This window comes from Anoplopoma fimbria, chromosome 7, assembly GCF_027596085.1.
Source record: "Anoplopoma fimbria isolate UVic2021 breed Golden Eagle Sablefish chromosome 7, Afim_UVic_2022, whole genome shotgun sequence".
Classification (NCBI taxonomy): domain Eukaryota; kingdom Metazoa; phylum Chordata; class Actinopteri; order Perciformes; family Anoplopomatidae; genus Anoplopoma; species Anoplopoma fimbria.
The window spans coordinates 19,420,919-19,441,861 of NC_072455.1; the positions used below are offsets into that span (position 1 = coordinate 19,420,919).

Here is a 20,943-nt window from a genome sequence, read left to right on the forward strand (position 1 = left end):
TCATTAATTCAGAGACATTTTACAGTTCTAAATCACTAAGATTTGATTGATTTAGCCACTGTGAGCGGCAAATTAATCAACGTGTTGGCAACACACCAGCTTCAAATTTTGCAGCCTGTCGTGTCAGGATTGATTCTGCCACACTGGCAGATGTCATTACTATTTTAGAGTAGTCCATGCAGTATTAACAAGACTTACGCAACCCTAATCAGAGAAGTAAAGTGAGGCTTTGAGAAACCTCCACACCAGCGAGCAATTTCTCGTTAATCTTTAATTAAGCATAAGGTGCAGCGTTGATTCATCCTTTCACAACGAGTGCTATTTTCGGCCACCGCCGCCCACTCTTTCCCTCTCTGGGGAGGCAGAGCGTCTTTAAAAACAGAGAAGGAGCTAAAAAACATTCCTGTCTAAGGACAGATTAGATCGAAGTAAGCCATTTTAAGATGCCATTTTTTGATTGTGGAGCCGCAGACTGGTTAAAATAAAGAAAGTGTCTGCTATATGTGGCTTTGTTTGGTATCATGTAAAATATTTAGAGGATCTCGTTAGAGATGTCGCAGGGGCATATTCAATCACAGGAAGTGATGAGTCTGATTTTAATGTACACAGGCAAGAAAAAATCTTATGCTAACCATTGGTGAATCGGCACTCATTTGCATAATTTATAGGATATAAAGGCTATAAGGCTTAAACATTTATCATTAGGATAAGCCAAAATGTCAAGCACCACTGTCTGGATTTTACCAAAATAACCCATCAAAAACAAGTTTAACGTTTAATAATAAAAAATAATAAGTAATCTTTTTACTCATTACATTACATTACATTACAGTCATTTAGCAGACGCTTTTATCCAAAGCGACTTACAGGAAGTGTATTCAACATAGGTATTCAAGAGAACTACTAGTCACCAGAAGTCATAAGTGCATCTCCTTTCTTAAACAAGCATCTTAAAGCATAAACCAGAGCAAAAGTATAGTGCAGAGGCAAATTACTACGAAAACAATAATTGCAACAGACTACTACGAATACAATAAGTGCTACAAGCTACTACAAATAGGATAAGTGCAGTAAACAAATACGAATTCAATAAGTGCAGCGAACTGATACGAATACAGTAAGTGCAACAACTAATACGAATACAATAAGTGCTACGAGGGTTCTTGAAGAGGTGAAAGTAGTTGAGTATTCAAACCCAATAATACTTAACATATACCAGGAGTGGGGTTCGAACCCACGAGGGCTCATGCCCATTGGATCTTAAGTCCAACGCCTTAACCACTCGGCCATCCTGGTCACAAACAGGAAAGGGAAAAATTAAAGTTTGTGGTGTATTGTGCTGTAACTGTTTCTCAACAAACAAACATTTATCCGTCTGACTTCAAGCTCTAGGTAGTGACTTAGCTGCACTGCTGTTAGCCTGCATGTAATTCCTCCGCCAAACCACAAATGTATATTGTGTTCAGATTAAATCATTGAGCTTTAAAACTGCAGCTAGGCTTATTTTTAAACATTTGACAGAGTCAAGGTAGCTGTTTCCCTCTGCTTCTATTTTTTATGCTATGCTAAACGAACAGCATAAACTAGGCCTCTTGCTCTAGCTTTATACTTAAAGACATTAGATTGGCATTGATCTTCTCATCTAACTCTTGGTGAAACAATGCATATTTCCCAACTTGTCAAACTATTCCTTTGAAGGTGGTTACTGTTAGGTTATTATTGATTTGTGAACACAAACAGGACCTTTAGGTGAATCAAATCTATATGATCCAGTGTCCACAAACAGCACAGTGTAGGTCATGTCTCTGTTTTGACCCTGTTTGTCCTCCCCTGTGCAGCCACATGTATCATGTTGAACTGTTTCACTTTTCCTTATTGGCTCAGAGCAAACACACTCGTGGTTAATACGACACCATATTTGGAGAGGCTGTGCTTGAAGAAATGTAAAGAGGGGATGCATGCACAGTTTAAATGCAGGATTATGTCGATCTATCATGCAGCAGCATGTGTTCAATCAGGGGTGTGAACATGTTTTATGAAAAGACTTGTGGGTAATGCAGTGTGGCCTTTCTCTACTTAGCGTAGCTGTCAAAGCACATGGGCCCATAGGTTCAGTTGCGTTTGTGCCATCTGGGTCACCTCGGCCCGTCGCCCATGGTAACGACACCCTCTCCAGGTCTCCGCCTCCATGGTAAGCCCCATTTTCCCTTCACTGATGTGAAGCTGCCAAGCTGCTCTTACGTTTGTCGGATGCTTTTTTTTCTTTATTCACTTTGACAAGTTTGCGAAGGCGAGTTGTTTCACTCAAGGGAGCTGGACGCTCGCAGCACTTTAATGTTCTTCACTTGATCAACTAAAGGCATGATGTCACACTGAAAGCAAAACAGATTATGTAATATTGCATCATGAAATCCAAATTGAATGTGTTTGTGTCCCACAAGAATGATACGATACTGTTCAACCCTGAAAGCTGCTGATGCAATTGATTAAAGAGGGAAATATAGCCTTTTTATACTGTATGCTGAGTTTTTAAGAATAATATGGGGCATGCACTCGATAAAAGTTCTATTGTTTTTAAAATATATTTCATCAATGTGTGTTAAATTGTCTATATGTGCTGATTTCCTTATTACATATTTAAAATAATGCAACCAAGTGTTTGGACCCCAAAAAAAGTGCTTTTATGTTTTTTATACATTTATCTATAGCAGTACAAAATCTGTGAATGTTTTTTACAACCATTAATTATCATCTTTCCTGGGCTTATAAACGTTGTAATGTTTTTGTTTAGGCTATCGGTTGCCTGGCACACAAAGTCTATGTTTAACTTAGAGAAAGTTAGAAATGCCTGTGAATAGAAATCACAGTTTTATCTTTTTCATCCTTTGGTTTGTGTTCACATGGTTATTTTATTCAAAAAATCTGAATAAAAGGTCACAAGGTCGTACAACAATTATGTAAGAAATTACATACATTTTATGACAACACTGATTCTCTAGATTTCAGCAGATCAGGAAGCAGCTTGAGAACCAGTACCCAGTGGAGAAACAAATCACAAAAGGGCTTTCCCAATGAAAAGAATACCTCCTTAATAATAATAAAACCATAAAATATCTCTTCAATCATAAAAAAAACGCCTCTTTAATAATAAGGAAATGTGTATAAAGGGGGGTTAAATGCACGGATAGCACTAAGGTTTGCCCCGTTGCAGGTATATAATGAATCTACTAAAATGGGATCTGCATTACGGAGCAGAAGGACCAAAATGCCCTGGTTATACCAAACCCCACCTTTCTTAAGCCCTAAAGAAAGGGCGTCGTCACACCCGCATTGGCCGCTCTAAACTCTTGATTAGGAGCCAGTCTCCACACCTTGTGCAGCAGGTGATGTGAATAATCCTCTAATCAACTCTGGGGCATTGTGACATTCGGCTAGAATTAATTGGTAAAAGGGAAATGACAGCACGAACCAAAGAATGAGGGACTGCTTCAATGTTAACACCTAAATTAAAAAAACTAATGACATGATTTTTAAAAAAAGGGAGTTTGAAGCTTTTTACAGATGAACATTTCGATAAGATTTAAACAGGCGGTAACTTGAATAGTGCAAGAAAAAAGAAAATCCATATTTTGATATGATTAGCAGTAGGCTCGGAGAGTGGGAATTCACATCATGAGGCAAAGTATTTCGTGCCGAACACAGTATTAAATTAACATCTCATAAAATATTAATTCAGTGGATTGGCCCCCAAGTGGCAATTTCAACAGGCCATAAAAGGATTAAACAAAACAAGTTATGGCTTTGGGTTCACTGGGATTCCGATGCAAAATATGTCTCTCAATTCAGGCTAAGTAAATGAGATAAACCAAGGAATTTACAGTATGATGGATCAGTAAGCGTTATATTGGCAGAAATGCATAAACTGTGTTATAAATCTGAGTGGATTGGGTGGATGCCATGGCTCGGCCTATTTGTGTATCGTGTATTTCCAGCTCTTTGTCGAGAAGAAGCACCATTTCCACCTGGCAGCTTTCAACGGCCAACTTTTTGAAGTACGTGTTGAATGGCGAAACGTCAAATGGAAACACTTCCAAACAAACCTTCCCTCCTGAGAGCCTCACCCCCTTATCTCTTTGTGTCACCCCAGCTCTGAGTAGGTGATGAGGAAGGTCGATGGCAGGGGGTTGTTGGATGTGAAGTAGGTGAAAAGGTGTCTCCTGCAGGTACGGTATAACACTCTGTGAATAGTAAGAACACAGAATAAAGGCTAGAAGTGTGTTATCTGCTTTGACCATGCGCTGCTTCAAGTTATTGATCGAGGGCCTGGGTGGGAATATCACCCTCGACTTTTAAGATTTAAGATGTTTTGTGGACTTTTCTGTGGTTGGATTTCTGGCGGTGAATCCAACAATGTAATATATTATGAAATTTAAGTCGTATATAGAGTATATTCTACGTAATTTTATAATACATTTGAGAAAAATGTTGATATTCCTAAAGGCCTCATGTCCTTCGCATTTCCTGGATTACATTATTGGCTAGCCAGCTTGCTAAAGTGTTAGCCTCAGTGGCTTCTACACCGACAGTGGAGTCAATGTTGCCGTTGTCGTTGCCTAGCAGCAGTGTTGTCACGATTTCACCATTTGAACGCCAAAAATGTTGTGTACACAACTTCCCATGCCATAACCACAAGTTCACAATATCCATTTGAATAAATAAAGATACTGAAACAAAATAATATAACGAAACAACCCCTCTCTCCAGAAAACTCACAATCAGAATAAAACGGAGGAAGAATAAGAAGAATTTGTGAGGCAGCAACAGTCAAACAAAAGAATTCATGGCAGTGACAGCTGTCAGCGTTGCAGTAATACACGGCTCGCTTTGCTGAGAGAGACTTTTGTACATCATCGGGCCCCATGGTGCCACGATGAATAAAGCATGAGTGAAACACAGGGAAAGTTGTTAGCTTAGGCAAAGAGATGCAGCCACTTCATCCTGACCTAGATTTACGGCATGGGGAGTCATTTTGTCCGTCCCGTCTGTTGTTTCTCTTGAAGAAAACAACACTTTCTTCTTCAGATATTGCAAGAAATCACTGACATGAGGAGTATAACAAACAACTGGAGTCCCTGTTCAGTATCAGACATTGTTTAAGACATGCAGACTCACTTTTAAGGGATACTTAAGTTTGTTTACATAGTTCACATAGTTTTCCACTGGAAAGGCAACAAGATTTGGAAATCTGGAAACCAACTCTACTGCACGCACGGGAATTCATGTTGTGCAGCTTCTGACAGCTAAGTTACTGGTTCTCAACCAGCTATTACCCTGTGAACTTTATGTCCAAACAATACATACTCACGTCCCCTCATTACAGGTTGCATATGTAGAGCTGTGAGCAGTTCAACCGCAGAGTGACATTTCTTCTAAGAGAGGAAAAAGAAAAGATTTGTAATATCTCTTGCAGGAATGTTTCTTGAATATGTTCTTTTTTTCGTCCTCAGATTATTATTGTTACTCTTTAGGGGTGTCCAAATACCCTCATGTTTAGGACATCTGTGTAATGTTTTTGTATATGATAAGCATCAGCGATTTCTGTATGATGAAGACCGGTTGAAAGCCCAGGAAAAAGCTACCTTGGACCTTATTGGGATTGTTTTGTCAAACTACCATTTCATAATTCTGATTAACATATCACAGAATTTGTATTGTCTCCTATACAGTTGTAAGTAGCTACATTTACTCCTTACTAATGATTCACCTACTGTAGAGTGCCAGGCAAGTAAGTCATTTGGTTGGTTTAGAAAAATGTTTGGTTACATATAATCATTGTTTCACCCAGCATTTTAATGACAATACCTCAATGTGTAACAGTTTCTAAATACATGTTGAAATAGGCATTACAATAACAGTTGCATGCAACCTTGACATCTAACAAACCACTTTTCAACTAAATGAAAGATGTCTAGAAACTAGGCGTAGCGCATCTCTTTGCCAAGTCAGATATATGCATGTATTGTGTAGTGAAAAGGGTTTTCTTGTTTGTAGCAGTTGTTGCTTTTGTCACGATAGAGCATTCTTCAGTTGGGTGAACAGCAGACCTCCTGTGCAGTGTTTATGTGAGAGCATGGAGGGAGGGAGGGAGGGAGGGATGGAGGGAGGGATGGGGGTTTCCAGGGCAGCGGTGCGAGGGGGGACCTAAACAGTCATAATGATGGCTTATTGAACAGTGGTCAGGAAAGTGGCTGGGGGTCAGAAAGGTCATGGCAAGAGTGTGTGGCAAGAGGGGATCGGGCAGGCGAACACCTCAGCTCCCAGAACATGTCTCACTCCTCTGCAGCCACATGTAGGGCAGCAGGTCGATAGCATCGACAATATTTGCTGCCTGCAGGAGTATTTTCATTAACTGATTTCTTCCTGGAAGCATAATGACGTGGGGGGGGGGGAATGATTTGAGCAGGTCATTAAGAGCAACACAATATGACAGAGTACTGCCTGTCAAAACACAACCACACACACTTTCAGCTCCATTGTAGTTTATGTCCATAACAGCTGAAGCATCATTTACGTCTAAATGGCCTTTCATCAACGGTTAATTGTCCAGAAAACCATTGCGGCGTCCTTTGCAGCCAGCTTTTTCTCGTTGTGTTGAACCTGTGGTCACGCTGAGTTTATACATGTACGTCTTCATTAATATTCAATGGCACAGCCAGTGAGCTGCAGAGGATACTGAGACATCCAGTTACTTATTAACCTTAGGAGGTCCCTTTGAACCACGGTATTGATTTAACCCTCTGAACAGGAAAACCAGGGAATGGATTCAGTGCACGTGATTTACAACTGCTACCTGAGACAGGACTCACTGATGTTTCTGGGATTTTGGTGTTGTGTACTGGATGAAGTTGCTTTTTTAAGCTTCTGTTTATCTAAATCACGACATACCAAAGATATGAGACCTAAGTCAGAGCTTTTACTTTCTAGGTGAAAGTCAAAAAAAAGAGATAGTAAGTAATTTTAAGTCAAATAAATGACTTCATCAGACAAAAATGATGAGATAGTATGGTGTAAATGGGGGTCATTAGTGTAAATTAATTAGTAAAAAGAATGACTTTTTAGGGAAAACTATGTCAAAATGTAGACTATTTAAGTTAAAATATATATATACACACAATATACCAAAATAAAGTTTAAATTAAAATTGAGAAAATTGATTTTCTTTGGTCAAAATTACAACTGAATTAATCACGCTTATGCAAAGCTTAATAGGATAATTAAGTCAACAGTCTTATAGGCTAAAATCTGAGATACCAAGTCAAAATACTTTATTGGTCAAAATTACCACCTAATTACACAAAATGATGAGATGCTAAATCATAGGAATAGAGAATATAAACAGTAGTCTTTAGTCAGAATTGTGAGATACTAAGTCATAAGTACAAGATAATTAGTAAAAACATGACTCGTACTTTTGACAATTGTTTTGTTGTGGCTAACATTTCATCTTTCTTTTCCTGGCAGAAATTGGCCTACATAAGAAACAAGGGGTTAAGAAAATATTTTTCATAATTTCGGGGAAGTCAATTTGCACATTAGTGGCTTCAAAGGGCAAAATGTTTTATCATTTACTGTCAGACAACTGCACACAGCAAATTAAACTAGCTGTAAGACAGGTACATGATTTAAAAAAATGATGCCAACAACATTATTCCCAGTCGTCTTTGTCACTTCACATTCATCATCTTTATACGTTAGCAAAATTGGATGGATTTAAATAGTCTGTCCTTATCCTGTTTTGCAGCAATGGTGCGATTGTTGTCGCTCACATAAACAAACAAACCCAGATGAGATGCTTCCCATCAGCCCCGCTGCAGTCCCTGGGTGGGCCTTACTGTTTTTGACATTTGAGCCACAGGGTGATGGCAAACTGTGTTAGAGAGACACAGCAGTGAGCAGCCGTCCAGAGGGGACGACACGTAGCTCCCCCCTAAACTCCTGCCAACAAATAATTCATAGCGCTAACATTTACTCTGTTCAAACGCTGTCCGGCCTTTATCCGCCGCCCTGCCTGTGAACCTCAGAGTACCTGTCTCGTGTGGATTAAGTGTTGACGTGAAGTACATAGAAACTGTAAAAGTTTTGCTTCAAAAGTTGGAAAATACCCTGAGTGCTGAACAAGAAAAAAAATCTGCGATAGAATTGATCATCTTTAAATAAATAGAAGGATGCAGCTTGAAAAACACTTTAATTAATTTTTATAAAATAAATAAAAAGAAAGACAGAAGAATCCCTTGACGTTAAATTTAAGCAGCAACATAACCCAGCGGTGTCAGCAACTCCCAACAGTGAAACAAAAAGCTGCACCAGGAAGCATCACATTTTGGCAGCCGTGCACAGGAGAAAGAGGAAACTGTGAACTTTCCAAGAAATGATGCAACGTGGCATCAATATAACTCTCACTCACACTGCTTCTTTGTGGCTGCAGACCTGGAAGTGGAGACTTTTCCAGGAGAATGAGAATGAATACTGTTAAATAGAAAAGTAGATACTCAATTAAAAAAAAAAAAAAATCAACTAAATAAATGAGTTCAAATAAAGTCTTTGTGAGGAATACACCAATCAAAAGCTGTCGTTTCTCATCTTCTTTATAGGTCGGGTGGAGGGTCGGAGGTCATCCAGTCCGTGGGCAAAGGCACACTGTTCAGCCTGCAGGGGGCAGCGCTGAGGGTGGTGGTCGTAGAACCAGCAGGGGCGGGTTTTCAGGGCACCAGGGGCAACGGGCTTCCTCTTGGTGTCCGCCCTGGAGGACTTCCTGTCCCGCCAGTCTCGTATGAACACCCTCCCTCCTTCTACTGAGAGAGAAGGAATAACAGGAAGACATCTTTCAGAATAAAGGGTGACTTTGAAACATCTGTCTAGGGACTACAGATGTAAAAGATCCTCCTGGCTAACTCTGGCGCATTTACAGAAATGTTTTATTAATGTGCACTGTCCCTACCAAATAAACCAATAAAATAAATAAAAATAAAGTGCTCCCTTCAAAAGTTACAAATAAAACTGTTCCTACAAATCTTGCTTTTATTTATTTATATTATTCTCTTGTTTGTTGTCTATTATGTTTTATGTCGACTGGCTATGAAAATGTACATAAAACAGGTAGTCCAACTACCTCTAAAGACTTGGTGGTTGTTCTTGAGCAGCGTCTGAAGGCCTCCACACTCCTTCTTCAGGAGCCGCAGGGTTTCCTGCTCCATCAGCCCGGCGACCTCGCTCACCGAGAGGCTGCCTGAAGAGGAGGGAGGAAGGGGAAGAGAGGGATGAAAGAGCGAAGAACAGAGCGTGACAGAGGAGCGTGAGGAAGTCTTTCGATGCTACATTCATCAATATATTAACACGCTGCTTCGGGCGTGCACAGAAATTCTTTTTTTAATTCCAACACTACAGAGTCAGCTGATGTCACCGGTTGTTTTGTGAGAGGCAGTGGAAAATTCTCCAGGAGTGAAAGGATGATCAATGCTATAAACGGAACATTTTACAGGAATAGGGGAGTAAAAAAAACACCTCCATCGCTGCCTTTCATTGCAAACCAGCATGCATTTTACCGCTGCAGCTCCCACCGAGCGTTTGTCAGCGTGAGTCACTGTCAGAGCCACTGGGACATTCATTTTAGATAATAGAGAGAAAAAAAAAAGAAAAAAAGTACAAAGTGGGATATTGAAAAGCAGAAAGTCCTATGCTATGAGTTCGGCGAGTATTTAGCAGATTACTGAACAGTACCCCGCCTGTGGGCTCTGTTTCATGAGGTTTTCTGTATTTCTGGCGTTGCCCTTTTACCCCCAGAAGAAGAATTCAATCAGGATTGACCTTTGGTTTGTACAAATGACTTTTTCTCTGACATATTGGAGCGGGACACACCGCAGGATGCTCCTTTGTGCCATTTTATAACAATATTTGACCTAAATCTGCAGACATCATAATGTGATCTTCATTACACTTTTGCTCCAAATCTCTCGTGGCACTTCAGTCAACCCCTGTTGGCTCAGAGATTGTTGAAGTTCAGAGAATTTCACTGTGAAATACATGCCGCTGTTCTGAGTTCAGTTCAGGCGAAAGAAATGAAAGGTACTATCTAAAAGCTAATATATATATATATATATATATATATATATATATATATACACACACACACACACACACACACTATGAGGGTTTTCAGTTATCTAAAACATATTGTCCTCCCAAATACATCCTAAACTAAGCCGGTAAATTTGCTGAGTTCATACCTAAAATATGCGACACACTCCCACTTTCACAGACACTCTCACAGCCAAAGACAGTCCTGTGTTGCAGAGTGTGAAACTGGGCAGACTGCCGTCCTGCAGCCCAGACGCCAGGGAGCTCCAGTCCTTAATATAATATCAATACAGCGTTTAGAGCTGCCCTTTACTGCCTACAATGTTAATGGGGATTAATGGGAGGAGGGCCGTATTGACAGAGGAGACTCTGCTTGGACTAAGACCAACAGTTACGATTATTAATGGCTCGCCTTGACGTGCAGTTGGACTTTTTTTTAAGGCTGAACGTCCCCAGTGCAAAACGCTAAGATGGCCAGTGATTGATTGCTTGTTGTGGAGGATTGTTTTTTTGCTGCTCAAGCCAAATCTGAATCAGGCTGAGTGCAGAAAATTAGCTCTAAGATTGCTGAGTGGTGATGAAACATTTGAAAAGAAAATTACCATGAGCACTGCTGTAATACAGGGTTGCTCTTGTTTTGATCTTAGTGTCTGTCAAGTATATTGACTTACAAGTCAGAATTATCCAAAGGGGTCAAGATTAATTAAAAAAGAAGAGGAAGAAAAAACACTTTCTGCTAGATAAAGTCATCTTTTTATTGACTTTCATCAAGTATTTCTCTTTTCGTGTGAAGTAGAATCTTGTGAAAAGCCCAAAAACCATCCCACTCATAATTATAGCACTCATAATAACCATAATCACAAATCATCCGCCTCTGAATAAATGGCTGTGAAAACAGGAACATAACGTTTTGGTTTTTTTAAATTCCCAACGTAATATTATGAACGGCTGCTTTTTTCATTATAGAACAATGTGCCAATTACTTCTAGAGTATTCTAGCAAAAGGGTTTGGTCTTTAAAATGTCACGAAATAGTGAAAATGCCAATTGCAATATCTCAAAGCCTAAGTTCATATATTCAAATTGCTTGTGTTTACCATTCATTTATAAAACACGACATTAATGGTTGTTGCCGATTGACCGACTAATGGATTAAATGACTAACTGGTGTGGCTCTCATAATATGAACGAGGTGTTATCTTATGTGTGAGGTGAGTTCAGTTCATCAGTGAAGACTGCAGCTGTGGAGGAAGATGATGTCGATGAGTCTGGCCAAGATTGGCAAGAAGTGTGATGGGAGGCGTCCTTCATGATCGTTAATAACACACTTTACCGGCTCACACCCACTCTCTCTCTCTCATGCAGCAAGAATACTGTTCAGTGGAAATAGTATGTGTGCCCAAAGAAACATTACAAACATACTTTTGAATTATTTTTTGACTTATTGTACCTGTCTTTTGGAGAGAAAAAAAATATTTACTGATTTGAGGTTTAGTGTTGCAGAGTGTAATGCGAGTTACATCTTTTCTACACACTGACTTTCATTCTCAGCATGATTACATAACTACCTGAGCCCAGTCAGCAGACCAGCATGCATGAATTAATAACTCGACTCAAAGCTATCGTTAACTATTTGAAAAGCCAGTGAGATATACAGTATTTTAACTCAGGGGACAAATGTCATGCTATATAACAGCAGAACCGTTTGTTCATTTGTCAATATTGGCTTCAAATAATGAATTTAGCTTAAATAAAAACAATCTAAAGTCAGCAAAGTTTCTTGAATTTGATCTGGAAATACCTGTACAAAAAGTAAAATCTACAGACTCATTGCACTTGCAATGACTTTGCTGAAGAGCAACTGATAAATATGTTCAATAAAATGTGGACTTTCACTAAAGCCAGGAAGCTATTTAACCAAAACTCTACTAAATGTATCACCTCAAATATCTAAAATAAATCGATTTATTCATCATTGGTCCTCATACTCTTTGAAGATACATTAAAAATGGAGAAAAACTGATCCTCAAAGCCCTTCGATGACTCCGAAGCCCTCCTGGTTCTTCCCAATAATTTTACCGTCTGTTCTTACACAGCACATAACTGGTAGGAATACCTCAATACAAATGCATCTCCATGCATAAATCATAGATGGTTGTGCATTATTAATCGAGTCATCTCTATAAAGGGTCACAGACTCCCTTCATTCGCTCTCCCTCATACGTTCTACCTCCAATTTCAGCTCTGACATCCTGTTTTAATGATAGTAGTCCTCATCTCCTTATGTCACTCATATTGTGTGTGTGTGTGTGTGTGTGTGTGTGTGTGTGTGTGTGTCTGTGTAACAGCGGGGGGGCTGCAGAGGCGTTGACACACATGACGCGTGGGCGTTGTGTTTATGGGTGTGATGCATCGTGCGTATGCAGAACTCTCTGTACCGTGCGGCGCAGGAAGTGGATGGTAGAGAGTGAGATGTGAGATACACAGAGTTCAATGCCGCATCGCTGTGTGTCACCCCATGCCCTGGTGACGGATGCAGAGAGGGGGACAGGGTGTTGACAAGAGAGGTGGGGGTGGACAGGATAGGGGGGGGGGTTAGACGAGATGTTCAGGCTGTAGAGAAAAATATTTAAAAGGTAGCGATGAGAAATGTGAGCAGTGATTCATCCTGCCCCTCATAGGCAACCACATATTCAGTCTGAATGGGGTTAAAACTACTTTTAATAATAATAATAATAATAATAATTTTTGGAGGAATACACTTTTTCGCCGTTTCCTTGTTCCTAGTATTTGTGCTAAGCTAGTCTGACCTGCTACTGTCTGTAGCCTTACAGCTAATGGACAATGGTGAGGTTTGTATCGAGCCATCTCTCCCTCAGAAAGCGAATAAGCCTTTCTCCCAAAAGGTCAAACTACTCCTTTGAGCCTTGAATCTAATTTTTTGACATCAGTGAAAGCCATAAAGAAAATATTATGTCACACAAATGTATACAAACATTGCTTTTTAAATAAGCAGTTACTACAATATAATGGTGAGTTAGTCACTGATAGCTTAGCTAGAGCTAACACTAAAATATTTTTATCTTATGATATACTGACAACATGGTTATTAGGTAATAATAGTAGTTCCACATAACTAAACTAAATGAGGCAGCAGCTAAATCCAATTATGAAGGACAATAACAACTGGCCAAACTCCTGCTAAAGCTAACGCAACTAGCTTAGCAGATATCAGTAACTACCACTCAAATGTTTGGCTCATTTCAGCTACCTTTAAATTACACATAATGTATTAAATTGTAAATAGTGAAATGGACACCTAGCGAATCAGATTTAATTATAAGCTAAGTGCTGTAAATAATGACATTTTAGTTCAAATTTAAAATGTGCAAGAAAGCTGAAACAACACCTTTTGTCAATGCTGCAATTCTCCTTCAAATGTAATCTTTTGTTGGTTCTTATCTTCTTTATCTTCACGGGAAACTTCATAGTACAGCCTTATTATATATTACAGCCTATTATCGCATCCGTTACCTTTTTTCCAGCCAGTCTGAAACCTTTGACCCTTTTTTTCCTCAACTTCACTGCTTCTGTAGATACTAATCTCTCCCTTCCAAGGACATATTAAAAGCTGTTCTGCAACAGATATTAAAAAAGAAATGAATTATGAAACCTTCAGAGTGCACAATGACATGAATGGATCAGTGAGCTCCACCGATAATGAGTCTTGCTCTGGATTGAATCTGAATCTCGTCACCATCTGAATAGCAGCACGTGTCCAGCGAGACTTATGTGATTTTCTTTTTCTTGTATCTCATGTGTGTTATTTACCTCCTCGATTCCAGTCACTGGAGGCCGACCCGCCGTCATCTTCAGTCATTCCCAGAAGAACATTAGCAACCTGCAGGACCACACCGTCAACAAAGTCCCGCGGGAGAGCAGCACAGTTTCGAACCGTTTCAACCTTGTCTCTGGGCTGAAACCCCGCTCCCCAGCTGCTGTCGGGGGCCCTGTCAGTGTCTTTGTTTCCGTGGCAACCGTCCCCGTCATTTCTGATGCCTGACCTTTGACCTGTGGCCCCAGAGGTGGTCTGGTGGCTCTGGATGTAATGAGCTCTTCGTTGCTCTGCCTCGGCCTCGTCGGATAGCTGGTAGTTTCTCGACTTTCCCACCAGACACACCTGCAGGAAAAAGGAGCTTAGTGTCAGAACGACTCCAACGGGTGCTGAGATCCAAAAGGGTAAAACACAGAAACTCCAAATTAGGAATACAAATCCTCAATATGTGTGTCGCTATGGACAAAACTAACAAACTGTTTATATGACTGATCCCTGCACATTAAGAGCCCAGTAAACACTTGCTTGTTCTTATTATGTGTATTGAAGCCATTAATGGCTGCCAGCTGTGAAGGAAACATCCCTTTGGGGACAATAAAGATTTGATTTATTTCCGTCTGCCTCTACTAAATGAGGCTCAGGTGGGGAAAAGGCAGGGACGCACAGCTGTGACTGTTTGAAGAACAGTCAAGCATTTTATGATACATTTTGCAGAGGATTCTAATGACCATTTTTCTAAGAAAAAAAATGACGCGTAACGAAAGTCAGAGTCACACCTACATCATCAAAGGTATGAGGTACAAGTGCATCATTAAATCAAGAAACCAGCATGCTGTAGTAACTCTTTACCAGCCACTGACTATGTAGTCTTTTTACATTTTGCCAGTACTGTAAAGAGTTACGAGGCTGTGAACGTGTAGTTAATATATATATGGCAACAGATTAAATTCATGTTTCTTTCTCATTCTGATCATTTTTTAAAAGAAAGCCTGCCAGCTACAATTAAACTGAAACTTTAACTACGAAGTGTTTTCTGCCTTCAACATCCATGTTATTTTTAAAGGTCTAACTTCCAAAATAGTCTATTTATTTTGTTATTTACGCAGACCACCCCAGTGGTAAAGTGCCAAAGGAGCACTCCACCAATTGTATACATGAGCTTTATTTGATCGGTCATGTAAAGTACTACTCTTCCTGTGAAACAGCTGTATAGTGTCCTCCATGGCTATGGAGAGAACTTACTGTGATATGAGCTGGCGGTGTAGGGTTTAAAAGATGTGTGCATTTATCAGGAAGGGTCTAATGACATTATCAAGTTGCATTGAAACTTGTTTTTTGAGTATAGATTAAAAGAACAAACGTTTAAAAAAAAAAAGGTTTCAACCACACAGTTTGACAAATGTTTGGGGACATGAAGAGTGAGTTCTGACTCTAGACTACGTAAGCCTACCCGTTTGGTGGATGGTATTCTCAGACAGTCCTCCTCGGTGTTGAAGCCACTGACTTGGCTGACTTCTGTGATGAAGTCGATGTATTCTTTATACTGAGACTTCTTACAATGGCGTCTCTGGTATTTTGCATAGAAGTCGAAGAAGCAGCAGGGGAGGACGAAGTAGCGGCAGGAGTAAGATGACCTGTAAGTAAGAGCAAAGGAATTCTTACCCAGTGCCAAAGGAAACAATGATTATAAATCTCTAGTAGTAAGTGAACTGACTTTCTTTTTTTTTTTTTTTTTAAGATTCTGAATCTGTAGAACAGACAGGAAACAAGAAGTAGAGATTATCATCTGTAGTCACATTAGAGTAAAGTAGAAGACTGAGGCTCAACATCGCCATCAGGTGGTCGCCTCAGAAATAATGCAAACTCGTGACATGACATGCAGGAAACAAACACACACACGCACGCACGCACATTCACACATCCTCCCCCTGCCCATAATGCTATTCCAAATTGGAGAGATCAGCTGGCACTTGAGCTGCTGAGTGAGATTGTGTCTGCTGATGACTCGCCTGGCAGCTATAACGGGGATCCATGGTGTGAGCTCGTCCGAGTGGTTCCCAATCAGCCAGTCCGTACCCGGGAATAAGAAGCTCTCGCTGGGAGTAATTGCTTTTTCCTGAAATAGCAAAGACCCAAAAAAGCACAAGAGCTCCTTAGAACATGGAAGAGATGCACGCGGCCTTGATTTGATTCTGAACCTCTTTATGGAAATTGTCTAAAAATGACTTTGTCTCTTTTTCTCAAACTTTTAATAAATCACAGAAAACCTCTCAGTGTGAAATGTACGAAAACAAAGTTAGTATTTGAGCTTTCTTCACTGACCATTTGCATTTTAATGATCAAAATTACACAAACCAAGCAAACCTGCTAAGAATTTAAAATAAAACATTTCAATTTCAACTCATTTCAACAGGCAGGTCCATCGCCAACATCACAAATGAAGTAGGTAAACAGAACTGAAGCCTCTGAGGTTCAGAGAGAGCCTCCGAATGAAGCACTAAGAGTACAGCACCACTTGGGGCATAGAAAGATTGGTGTTCCACATCCGCTCCCAAAAAATCAGTCAATAATAGATGAACTGAAATGGAAGCAGTCAGCAGCTTGTTGTCGAATGACTGAGTCCAGGAGGCAGACAGCAGAGTGCAGTGTTTTGGGGGATGGTTTCCCTGCAAGTGTGCGTATGTTTACATGGATTTGTCTGGATTCAGTCCCCTGTGCAGTAGGAGTGTTTCCTTTTTGTAGCTTCTAGCAGTAGTTAGATCAAGAGTGTTAAAGGTTAGGTAATATCAGTGAGACGCTTTTTTTATTACTGTTAGAAATAAAAAATACTTTTTGTTATGGATTTCAGTAAATAATTAACAGTTAAAAAGGTTCATTCCATGGCAGCAACTGACTATTAATTTCATTATCAATTAATCTGCTAAATACTTGACCCATTAATCAATTAGTTGTTTGGTCGTGTTTTTTTTTTAAAACATGTTCTCAGTACGCAAGGTGACGTCCCAATGCTTGTTTTGTCCAGAGCAACAGCTCTAAACCCAAATATATTGTTTGCATATCACATAAGACCACCAAAAGCAGGATATCTACACATTTCCCCATGTATATATAACGATTGATGTATTATCAAAATTGTTGCAGATGGATTTTCTGTCGATCAACTAATTGATTAATGGTATCAGGACTAACATAAAAAAAAGAAGTGATTAATTCCAAATTTCACTAAACTAAAAATAAACTTTTCTAGTGCTGATAAAAGGTTAACAATTAAGTAAAATAAAGAGCATTTTAATTATTTTTATTTATTCATAAATGTTTTTATTTATTTAAAATGCCAATGTCTTATTTTCTATGTGCTACTCAAATGTATCCCTCAAACCACAAGTTTCAATCTTTGCTCCTGAGACAGCAGTTGACAAAACAATCTCATCATCTCTCCATTTGGTGATGAGGGTCATCTGATATAATAAAGCAACATAAATAAGAAATATACCTTTGACCTTGACCTAAGACTGTTTTGTCAGAAACCAGATTTACATTTTGTGCTCTGATACAAAAGTTTTTCTCATGTTCTAAAAGTTGTCTCAACAGTTCATCCCGTTAAAAAGTGAATCATGTATCAAAGCACAAAGCAGCAGCAGTGAGGGGGCGATGCCAGCTGAATAGACACCTACAGCGTGCGATATGGATTCTCTGTTTCATGTGAAAAGATAATAACACTAATTAAAAACCCTGAATATGGTAACAATGAGTCCGCCTTCTTCATGCTCAGCTCGCTCACCTCTAGCAGAGTCTGGGGGCCGTACATGTCCCAGATCTTCCTCTTCCGAACATCGATGCCCTTTCCAGGATGCTGCAACACAAGACGGCCTGCAGGTCAGCGGCTAATCCCCCTCAGACACCTTCACACTCTGACCATCAGGCCCTGTGTGAAATTTCAATTATACCTGTCCCAGCATCATGTCACGGATTAAGCCGTCTGTGCAGATTTGGCTAATTGAAAGATCTCTTCTTTGTGGAGTCTGTGTTTTTACAAGAGGCAGTTATTCTGGATTTTATAGTGGTTCAAATCTGTTTTTCCTTCCTAATAAGAATAAAAAGTAGGTAAATGCATCTTATTAGAGTAGAGAGAAGCATTGTCAGTCAGCCAGACACCATTTTGGTCCAGAAAAGAGCTACAAACACTGTTCGATTCATTGATTAGTTGATTGACAGAAAATTACTATTTCAATTATCAATTAATAAATTCAGTAATTTATTTTCCAAGTAAAAAAGCCAAATATGTGCTGGTTCCAGCTTCTCAAATGGAAGGATTTGTTGCTTGTTCTAATCATATATGATAATTAAATATGGTGTGGTTCAGTTGAAAGATATGGCAGTTAAAGTCTTCATGATGTATTTAATAGGCTTTTTGTTTTGTTAAGTTAAGCGTTTGCATCCCCTTTCTAAACGTGCAAAAGATAATTTTTTCATTTATAATGTGACATTAAGGCACGGCTTCTGACTGTCCTCACTTCAGTTTTAGAATCTAATAGGGACGAGCGAGTCTGTTCAACTAACTAAATGATCTGCATTTGCACAGAACCATTCATTCACCATCATGTTTTTGTCTGTGGCTTTTCTTGGTTTTCAGTGAGCTTCTAACCAGGAAGTAACATACTTTACATCACACACAGCCAACACTTACCCCTTCATTGGCCAGAATGTGAACCAGGAGGCCGTTTCCACAGCCCAGGTCCACAAAGGACTGCCTGGCGGTCAGATTTTTCTCTGCTCGCTCCTCAGCCCACAGCACCTGCAGCACAGTGACAGAGACTCAACGCTACTGTATGTCGATGAGAGCCTTCAATCAGCGGCGGTGTGACACCTGCAGCCGCCCTCTCCATGCCTCTGGCATGACATATGAATCAATTTACTGGGTCTGAGCCATTTTTCACACTCAAAATTGATTGACCCAGTTTTGGCAATTCACATGTCAACCTTCAGGACTCAATTCATGCAGCATTAATAAATCAATCATGTATTTTGATATCAAAACAAACTCACAAGGAGATACGTAGCGATGGCAACATCCTCATAGACAAATTTCTCAGGATCTGTAACCTCGGGCCAAATCTAGAGAGCATGGGAACATGAACATCAGTACTCAGTAATAAAGATCAATAAATATTAACAGCATTAGAACAGTTTACATATATAAAACAACAGCCTTATACTGAGCAGACTTTACCTTGACCATGGCCTTGTACTTCTCCTTCAGCTGCTGGTACATGACGCTGTACTTCTCCAGCGGCAGCAGGGACAAGGTGCTCTTGAACTCGCTGCTCTTGCACTCGGTGGCCCAGCGCACCAGTTTAGGCAGCAGGTCAGAGGACAGCCAGGGCAGCTTTGGGTACGCAACGCCATCGGAGAACCAGGCGTCTGAATCCAAAACATGCAGCTCCAAGGCCCTGAGGATAAAGACAGATAAATCTGGATTTTATATTTTTACTAAAATCGCTGAGAAACTGTATGTCGAGTTAGATCATTTTCACATGAACTCCAGGAGGGCAAAACCTCCCCGGGCTCACTGTGTGTCAACTGGTTTTGCCAAAATAAAATGACAATTTGTTTGGAAACATAATCTACTAAGGCACAGTACTGAGACTTAATGTGGGTCTTGCTTTACTGCCTAACCTTAAGGGTCTGTCTTTACGAGTCTCTGTGTCAAAATCAAATGTTAAGATCTACAGTAGTTAAGTTTTGTGATTTAATGTTACACTGTTCTAAATGTATGTTCTTAATCAAATTAGCACAGAGAGAGAGTGGGAAGAAATGGGATTTAGTAAACATCCGGCAGCTAACTTCTCTTACTTTTAAGTAATCAGCTTGTTCTTAGTGAAATTAACAATAAAGGCTGATTAATTTAATAGTTTAGTTCCTATTCAACAGTTAACATGAGACACTGAATGCCTTTCTGCATCTTGTTTAATCTTGGTTGGATGTAAAAACAACGATGGGAATACGTCAAATACAGTTGTGTTGTATAATGCTGTGAATAAACCAAAGAAAGAAAATGAATGATGCTGTGTAACTATTTAAAGCTATTTTCATCAGAAATAAGCTATCAAGAGAAAAACATTTGATGTGTTATCTTGTCAGTGTTTCCGTGTCATTGATGCAGTAAAGTGTACCTTCAGACACTTAACAGCTGGACTGTCTTAGATGGACAGCTTGTGCTCATTCAGCCACTCACCATTCCTCACAGTCCTGATGGAGGAGCTGGAACTGATAAATGTTGCCCCTCTTTAGAGACACCTGTCCTTCTGAATCCTCTTCAAATGGTAGAAAGGTCACTAGTTGTCTGCCAAAATCTTAAACAGAAAAAAAAGTTGTTATAAGAGAACATAGATGGTAAAGCCTTTCATTCACCTGCAGTCTTACCTTTGAGTATAAGCTCTTTCTGCAGGTTTGTCCCATAACTGTTCACTTTAGGAATAACTGTTTTGACACTAGAGGACCAGGGGTTTCCTCTTCGTGTGTCTGTGCCGGTGAGACCCCGCTGGTTATGAAGGACACCACATCCTGGGAGAGATCAGGATCACCCAGCAGGAACAGCAGAGCCTCTCTGCCCACATCTCTACTCTCTGCCTCCTTCACTCCGCAGAGACGCTTGTTTACAACGTGAGGTTTCTTTATCCACACGTCTACAGCCGACCAGAAGCCTTCAGGGAGAGTCTTACATTCTCCTGGAAACTTTACATCAAAGAGCTTTGGCATAATTGAGTATCAGACACGACTACAAGCCATGTGTTTACAAACGGAGAGTTGGACTTCCGGTTGTTTTTTTATTTTTATTTAAAGATTATATATTATATAAAACTATTGCTTTAGATTTAAAAAAAAAAAAAAAAGTCAAATAAATTCGCATAATTTACAGAATAATATGCTGTATTGTGTTGAGCTTTTTTGTCAATATTACCTATGAAAATAAAA

At 39.7% G+C, this 20,943-nt stretch overlaps 1 protein-coding gene and 1 non-coding gene across 2 annotated transcripts; both read right to left on the reverse strand.

Moving 5' to 3' along the window:
• Window positions 1-1,213: 1,213 nt before the first annotated feature.
• trnal-uaa (transfer RNA leucine (anticodon UAA)) lies at window positions 1,214-1,296 on the reverse strand. The gene has a single exon. It is a non-coding gene; the product is annotated as a tRNA-Leu (tRNA).
• A 6,932-nt stretch (window positions 1,297-8,228) lies between these two features.
• Window positions 8,229-20,773, reverse strand: trmt44 (tRNA methyltransferase 44 homolog). The gene is given in 12 exon segments (XM_054601382.1): window positions 8,229-8,852; window positions 9,170-9,286; window positions 13,965-14,313; window positions 15,419-15,602; window positions 15,978-16,084; window positions 17,750-17,821; window positions 18,656-18,763; window positions 19,015-19,083; window positions 19,199-19,418; window positions 20,204-20,321; window positions 20,392-20,475; window positions 20,478-20,773. Coding segments are annotated over 12 exon segments (1,911 nt in total). The 5' UTR covers window positions 20,728-20,773; the 3' UTR covers window positions 8,229-8,619.
• Window positions 20,774-20,943: the final 170 nt, after the last annotated feature.